This window comes from Triticum dicoccoides, chromosome 3B (assembly GCF_002162155.2).
Source record: "Triticum dicoccoides isolate Atlit2015 ecotype Zavitan chromosome 3B, WEW_v2.0, whole genome shotgun sequence".
Lineage (NCBI taxonomy): Eukaryota > Viridiplantae > Streptophyta > Magnoliopsida > Poales > Poaceae > Triticum > Triticum dicoccoides.
Genome location: NC_041385.1, coordinates 507,675,156 through 507,683,080, shown reverse-complemented (window position 1 = coordinate 507,683,080; position 7,925 = coordinate 507,675,156). Strand labels below are relative to the sequence as shown.

Sequence of the window (7,925 nt, the reverse complement as noted above, 5' to 3'; positions counted from 1 at the left end):
TCTGTCTTTCTTGCAGGCGGCCGCAGGAGCGGGAGCGTGTCGTCAGGCTTTGCTCTGCTGCCGTGCCAATAAGGGTTAAGGTAGGCGCCGCGCCACGCCATGGGCGTCCCTCGCGCCTGACCATGCACTCCAGGCTGCTCAAGAGGCTCGCCAAGAGGATCATGTGAGCCGCCGCGCGCCAGTGGAAATGTGGGAGATGGACGCGCTGCTCTACTGCGCGGTTGTCGCGCTGGCGCTTCAGTGCGTCTGCTGTGGCTGCTCCGCGATCAACCTTGAAGGTAGGGGGCAGACAGCTCGCCGGTGTTGTTTTCTTTTTTGGTGCTTTTGGGGGTTGAGCTCTTGGGTTTCTGGTGTGGCTGATCGATTGGGGTTTTGGTGCTCGTGCTGCAGGCTCAGCGCTGCTCAAGTTCCAGTCTAGGGTGGAGGAGGATCCGCATGGCGCCATGGCAGGCTGGAGCGCGCGGGACGCCGACCCTTGCGGTTGGAACGGCGTCCGCTGCGCCGATGACAGGGTTGTGATGCTGTGAGTTGGATGATTTCCTCTTTGTTTTCTTCCTCCTCAATGTTTACTAGTGGCTCATGAGTCTATTTGGAAAATGGAAATGCAGTTCATCTTCTGTTTAACGGGTCTTCCATTTGACTGTATCCTTCTCTCTTCAAGAGTTGTTTTAGTGTTGATTTATTGTTGAATGGATGCTGCATCGGCAACTGCCCCTTTTATTCCTAGTTTTCTCCTTCACAGTTATCGTGGTTTGACTTTCTTGAGTACTAAATGCATCAGTTGAGTCTATTGAGTTACTGTCAACACAAGCATGTCTCCGCTTTGTGTAGCAATTCAGAGAAGGTAGAAGCAAAGAGGCCCAACCATTAACGGACTAGATATTATGAAGGATTTTAGGAGTGCATTCGTATTTTTTTTCTACGTAGCAGTTAGAAAAATTAGTACTCCTAAAATATTTCATTTTTAGGAGTGGTACCCTTTTTTGGGCTGAATAAGGAAAATGAAATATTATGTACATAAATGACCAACTCTGGTTTCTTTGGTAAATACTATACTGAATATATACTCTTGAAAAATTAGTACTCCTAAAATATACTACTACTTCTTTGGGCTGAATAAGGAGCAACTCTTAAGGATTTTTTTTTTCTCGCCTATCTTGAATTTACCATGGATGCATTGTTCGCAAATTCCCAGAAAATGTTTTCTTTGGTAGCTGGAAGCCTTTTCACAAGCTTATATGAAGCTTTAACACAATCAGAAATCTGGTTATTAGAACTACTTGTTCATTCCACCAACACGAACAAGTCGCTACAGCTAAGTTGTTATGATTTGTTTCTTCTGCTGCTGGTATTCTCAATTTTGTGATGTGGGATTCTTGACCTATAAAGTGAGACTGTTGGCTTAGAGCATCTCCAATAGATGGTCCAAATGTAAAAGTACCTAACTTTTGGACCGCCTGGGGCAAAAAACGCTGCTCCAACAGACGGTCCATATGCAAAAAAAATTGGACCGCGGCCTCCTCGTGATGTAAAATACAACACCTCGCGGTGCAAATTTACATCACGAGGTGCATCTGGTCCAAAACCAGCCGCCGCCCGCGAACGCCCAACCGCCACTTCATTTCCTTTCCCGCCCGCGCCCGTCCGCCCGCCCGAAGACCAGCCGGCCGGAATCCGCCGCCGCGACCGCCCAAAACCTCGCCGTCGGCGCCAACGCCCTCCGCCGCCGTCGCCCCCGTCGCCTCCCTCGCCGGTAGCCGGCTCGCAGCCGCCCGGCCGCCGCCGAATCGGGAGGCAGCCGGCGCGGGATTGGGCGCCTCCGGCGGTCCGGCTGCCGCGGTAGGCCTCCGCCGGGTCTTAGGCTGCCGCCGACCTCCTTCCCGTCAGCCGTGAGCCTGTCCACGGCCGTTGCGCCCGCCGCACGACCGCCGCACCAAGCCCCCCGCCCGGCTGCCGAACTATTCTTCGCCGCCCGCCGAGCTCCTCTTGGCCGGCCTCCAAGCTCATTTCTTATCACCGCCGCCGTCCGGAGCCGACCGCAGCCATCAGCAGCAGCCAATCCAACCGGCGGCCATCTTCTTCCACCGCGCGCACAAGGTGTTCGACGGAATTCCCCGCGGCTGCTGGCCGGTTTTGGACCATGAATTTGGACCATCTATTGGAGTTGCTCTTTTGGACCATGAATTTGGACCATCTGTTGGAGTTGGCCTTGTTTCGGAGCTCCCAAACACACTTTTTGGCGGTCCAAATTTTACATCTCCGGTCTTGGACCGTCAAAATTTGGACCATCTATTGGAGATGCTCTTATACAATAACATTGAAGGTCCAAAATGGGGGCTACCTTTTATTAGCTAGCTTGATTAGATTTTTTTTGGCAAGTTTGTTCAAGTGAATCATCATCAACAGAATGTTGTACTCAGCCTATATAAGATCACTGGTTGGCACAGTATAGCTTATGTTTATATCATAGATTTTCGCGTGTGACCCGTCTCCAAGATTTTACCTCCTATTATTCAGAGAATGTTCCAAAGTTTTGCACACCTCTTCATTACAAAGAGAATCAAGGTCTATCCGATGATACCACCAAGCTGAACAAAAAGAAAAGAAATTGCAACCCCCAAACAAGTAGGAACACTAGAAACTTTTATGAAGGCGGTTTATGCATGTGAGAGCCTGGCTTAATAGGAATGAGAGACTACTCATATCAACAAGGAATTCCTTCTTTTCCGGGAGCCCATTCAGAAAGAACTCCAAAGTTAAGCGTGCTTGGCTTGGAGTAATTCTAGGATATGTTGCTCTGGTGCCACCTCATCTAGATCTTGTAAGCGAAACATGATAGTCCAGAACCCCTCAGGATATGTTGCTCTGGTGCCAAGTTGACTTCCATACGCCAGCCACCTCATCTAGAAGTTTACCATATGAAGGAAAATGTTTGTTTTCTACTCAGTTAATCATCAAGCATTTACCTCATCATCGCTACTTGTTTTTAGATTTTAGGTCGAAAAGTTTATGGTGACTCCATATGTTTTAATAGAATCTTTTGTTATTCAAGATGATTCTGTTTTGCATTCAAGATTACCTTCTAATTCCTGCGGTGTACCACAACTTTACCACTCTTGTTCTATTTCAGTATTTTTGAGGGGTTCTGGCTTGATTTATCATCTTAAGGTTTGTACTTACTGTGAACTATACTCTTGCAGGAACCTAAAAGATCTCTCATTAAGAGGTACCCTGGGTCCAGAACTAGGAGGTCTTAGTCATCTGCAGGCTCTGTAAGTACACAATTTTGTATTTATGCTTGTGCAACAAATATAAATTGCTTGCCATGAGCAACAATATATTGGTATTTTTGCTAAGCTATCTGTTTGCAATATGGTAAAGAGATAAATAGGTAATTCTGTAGTGGTTACTGCTTTGTCTTACCTTCATAAGTTTCTTGCCAGATATGAGTATCTAAACAAAGTCAATTTGCTTAAAAAATGTCAACCAACAATCAGTTAGGACATTTCAAGTGTATATATCTAACCAACCGACAACTGTTAGGTTCCATCCTTTATAGAACAATGATGTGTGCATATCAGCTTACCTCTGTGGGTCAAATATGAGACAAAATCAAAGAAATCTCTGTCGTGTCGATTTTACTCAGTAGCATAAAAGATGTCCATCTATCAATCAAGCACTTGTTCCTTAACCAACTGCTTTTGGCAACTTGTGATACTCTAATTTTACTTTGCATGCGACTATAACATTTGCTGCAACCATTACAATGTTTTGATTCCTTCTTGTGTCTTCTTGCAGTATATTATCCAACAACTTGTTTAGTGGACTGATACCTAAGGAAATTGGTGGTCTCGCAACGTTGGAGATATTGGACCTAAGCAATAACAACTTGACTGGGGAAGTTCCACAGAAGATAGCAGAAATGGCATCACTCAAGCATTTGTAGGTGTCTGACTGATTAACATTGTGAAATATTTGATCGACAAGCCAAATTTCATGATATGATGCCTCTTGTTCGACAGATTGCTTTCCAACAACAGATTTCAGTGGCCCGTGGTCCAAAATTCCCATGGGAACTTTGATCAGGAAACTGATTTCGACATCTATGATCATCTCGGGAGGGGTATTTTGAATCAAAGAGCTGATGATGGGTAAGGAAACTAGGATTTTCATCAATTCTCATTTAGTTATCATCATTTTTCTTCTATAACCTATTTAGGAAAAGGATTTATCAGCTGATGATAGCAGTTTTTGAATGTGGACCTTTGTAGGTTCGAGTCTGGTTCTTCCACAGAGGAGAAAAAAAGAGACACCAGCAATCTCTCCGGTAAGCTAGGGTACTGCTATGCAAGTTCAGTTTTGCTCTTAAATACATCAGCTGGTACCATAATATGCCTTCTTACTTTTCCCAGCACGTCTTCCTACACAAATTGCAGCAAGAAACCCAGCTGCACAGGTTAGTAGGCGCAGACTACTTCAGGATAGCAATCTTGCGGCGGCTCCTTTCGCAAATGCTCCTCTTCCACCCTCAGTTTCTGTTCCTTCTACGGGGAGTGGATCGTTTTCAGCATTTAGTCCCAAAGCACCCGCACCTGCTGTAAATCCTCCAGTTACTCCACCCAAGTCTTCTGATACTCCTTCGGAAGCAGGGTCAACAAGATCTATGAAGTGGTTGTATGCAATTGTGATTCCATCAATTGCTCTGTTGCTTATTATCATTGCATGCATGCTTTTGCTATGCCGCAATAAGTCGGTGGCAACAATAGGTCCATGGAAGACTGGACTCAGTGGCCAGCTGCAGAAGGCATTTGTGACAGGTAAATATTCTGTTTGCTATCTTGTCAAATGCCTGCTTGATTTGCCTCTTACTTGGGCATCTGTGACAAGTTTTGCTCTCCTGATGTACCGCAGGAGTACCCAAGTTGCAACGCTCAGAGCTGGAAGGTGCTTGTGAGGACTTCAGTAACATTGTGGCAAGCTATCCACACTACACCGTCTACAAGGGAACCTTATCAAGTGGAGTTGAGATAGCAGTTGTATCAACTGTGCTTGCGTCCAGCAAAGATTGGTCAAAGCATTCCGAGGGGAGATTCCGGAAAAAGGTAATTCAGTGTCACTTATAAGAGGAATAGCCCATGCTGTTGCTACAATTTGCAATATGGATCTAAAACAAATAATTTCTTCTAACTTGTTTTTTTCAACACATAGATAGACTCGCTCTCACGAATTAATCATAAGAACTTCATCAACTTGCTTGGATACTGCGAGGAGGAGGAGCCTTTCATGAGGATGATGGTGTTAGAATACGCAGCCAATGGGACACTCTATGAGCATCTCCACGGTAAGAGCTTCTACTGCTATCCTACTGTTAGAATGCTTACTGTTTAGTCTTTGTGCTCAAATTAAAATGTTTTGATTTGCCTTTTGCAGTTGATGGATTTGATCATATTGATTGGAATGGTAGGATGAGAGTAATTATGGGAGTAGCATACTGCATGCAATACATGCATGAGCTCAACCCTTGTATAACACACCCTGGCCTACAGTCAAGTGCCATATTATTATCCGAGGATGGAGCTGCAAAGGTACATGATTATGAATTTCACAACTTCTATTTATTTGATCTTCAAAGGAAATTTCGTAAGAGGTCGTTTGGTAGCCATCATTTTGAGCCGGAATCATGGAATTCATTTGTGATTCCATACCCAACCTGTTTGGCTATCATGGAATTGGACATGTCATTCATTTGGAATTCCAGCAAATGCCTATTGGATGTTATGTCAATTCCTATCCATAACCCTGTCATTTCACTTGCCAAATAAAATGAAATGATGGGTGCCAAACGAGAACTGTATTTGTAGACAAAATTCTGGTAATATCAAATGGAAGAAATTGAAGCACACAACTGTTACTTCATCATTCTGAACCCCTTTTCTGGACATTATGCAAAAAAAGACAAACTAACATAAATTACATGCAACTTGTTCTAAACCCCTGCAACTAAACAAGGTGAAGTACCGTCCAGTTCATATGAATTTTTTTTCTAGGGTGTGCATGTGCGCTCTTTGTATTAGAGTTAATTTTGAACAAATTAAATAAGACCAGGCATGAGGACACCATATATATTCGTTTCTGCTCCTAAAACCGAGCCTTTTCACAGATAGCCGACATGAGTGTTTGGCAAGAAGTAATTTCCAAAGAAAAGATGCCCAAGAATGACGACGCCAGTGAGCACCATGAGCCAATACGTGCTGATCCAGCTGGGAATGTATGTAGTTTTGGTCTACTCATGCTGGAAATCATATCAGGAAAGCCTCCAGATTCTGAACACGAGGGCTCTCTTGCGAACTTAGTAAGCATGACAAAGACACTGAATACTTAAACTTACATAATACACAAAAATGGCATATAGAAGTAACAATATATGTCACATTTTTTTCTCACAGGCTATGGAGTGCATTAAGGATGACCGGAGTATATCCTGTTTGCTTGACCCTACCTTGACGACCCACAAAGAAAACGATCTAGATATCATTTGCGAGTTGATCGAGGACTGCATCCAGAGTGATCCGAAAAAGAGACCAAGTATGAGAGAGGTCACCGCTAAATTGCGAGAAGTGCTATCGATTTCACCAGAGGCAGCAACGCCGAGGTTATCTCCGCTTTGGTGGGCAGAGCTTGAGATACTTTCAGTTGAATCCTAGGAAGAAACATGTTGATATGGTATGGTTCTTGCAGCAACACTGAGGTCCTGTGCGTACTGTCTTGCAATCTTGTACATCTTTGTTGCGAGTTTCTACTTTTCTGGCGATTTCGGTGTATATGCGTGGTACCTCCTCCCCCGCCTCGTAAAATGAAAATTTTCGGGTTATTCTAATTTCTTCTCGAGTTTTCTCTGTATGGTGGATGTACATGGTGATGGTGTGAAATTGTGAATGTAGAATGATTCAGGTCATCCTAGAGTGGATTGTAATCAGGAAATGCGTGATTGCGTAATGTACCATGGGGTTTACAGAAATATTGTTTATTTTTTTTAAGGAAGAGACGGCAATTGGTTTGGTGAATGGACTATACAGCCCTCTTTGTTAGACTTTTTTTTTTGAAACAAGGCAAAAGATTGGCCATTTCATTGATTAAGAAGAAGGTTTAGACAGGCCACGAAGTGGCAAGAAATAAAATCTACTCTCGCGGCATTACAACACTCAAATGCTTGGCGCCCGCCAATGCCCAAAGCGACAACCCCTCTTTTATCTTACTAATGACGACCGTCGTAGGTGCGGCGGTGTTGCGGAAAACTCTAGCATTGCGCTCCGTCCAAATTTCCCAGGAGATTAGCATCATTAGTGAGGCGAGCGTCTTGGGGGATTCAGAACGAAGATATACGTTTCCATTCACCATTCCCACACCGAGCCCCTTGCTGACCAAGTAGTAGCCTGAGTGTGATCCATGCCAAGCCAACGAAGAATATCGTTCCACACACGAAGGGTGTAGCGACATTGGAACAGTAAGTGGGCTGCCGTCTCTGGGCTTTGCTTGCAAAGCGGGCATAGCCCGCAGTTGGGCCACCCACGTCGAGCAAGGCGGTTCGATGTCCAGATTCTATCTTGAAGTACAAGCCATGCGAAAAATTTGCACCGCGGAGGAGCCCACACCTTCCACACCGATAGGACCATGGTTGACGTAGTTAGGCCCTCAAACTGCGCCTTGTAAGCCGAGGAAGCTGAGTACGATCCGTCCTTGGTGAACTTCCAAATAATGGAATCCTCCACGTCCTCATCCAGAGTGACCGAGTCAATCTTCTCCCAAAGTGCGACGAACTGGTGGACATGGTCTACTGTGAGACCGTCGGAGAAGTCAATATGAGAGATCCAAGTGTTGTTTGTTAAAGCCTTTTTGACCGAGCAGTTTTTCCTTCAGGAGAGGTC

At 44.8% G+C, this 7,925-nt stretch overlaps 1 protein-coding gene across 2 annotated transcripts in view; it reads left to right on the top strand.

Annotated features, from left to right (window-relative positions):
• The window catches only part of LOC119276787 (protein MALE DISCOVERER 1-like), an 8,462-nt gene extending 1,391 nt beyond the window's left edge, over positions 1 to 7,071 (top strand). For both annotated transcript variants that reach the window (XM_037557944.1, XM_037557942.1), the window contains exons 2-13: positions 17 to 278; positions 391 to 523; positions 3,201 to 3,272; positions 3,799 to 3,942; positions 4,023 to 4,151; positions 4,272 to 4,327; positions 4,413 to 4,817; positions 4,912 to 5,102; positions 5,209 to 5,341; positions 5,431 to 5,585; positions 6,161 to 6,352; positions 6,447 to 7,071. In XM_037557944.1, the coding sequence (XP_037413841.1) occupies positions 188 to 278; positions 391 to 523; positions 3,201 to 3,272; positions 3,799 to 3,942; positions 4,023 to 4,151; positions 4,272 to 4,327; positions 4,413 to 4,817; positions 4,912 to 5,102; positions 5,209 to 5,341; positions 5,431 to 5,585; positions 6,161 to 6,352; positions 6,447 to 6,704 (1,959 nt within the window). In that variant the 5' untranslated portion in view covers positions 17 to 187 and the 3' untranslated portion in view covers positions 6,705 to 7,071. The remainder of the gene's footprint in view (positions 1 to 16; positions 279 to 390; positions 524 to 3,200; positions 3,273 to 3,798; positions 3,943 to 4,022; positions 4,152 to 4,271; positions 4,328 to 4,412; positions 4,818 to 4,911; positions 5,103 to 5,208; positions 5,342 to 5,430; positions 5,586 to 6,160; positions 6,353 to 6,446) is intronic.
• Positions 7,072 to 7,925: the final 854 nt, after the last annotated feature.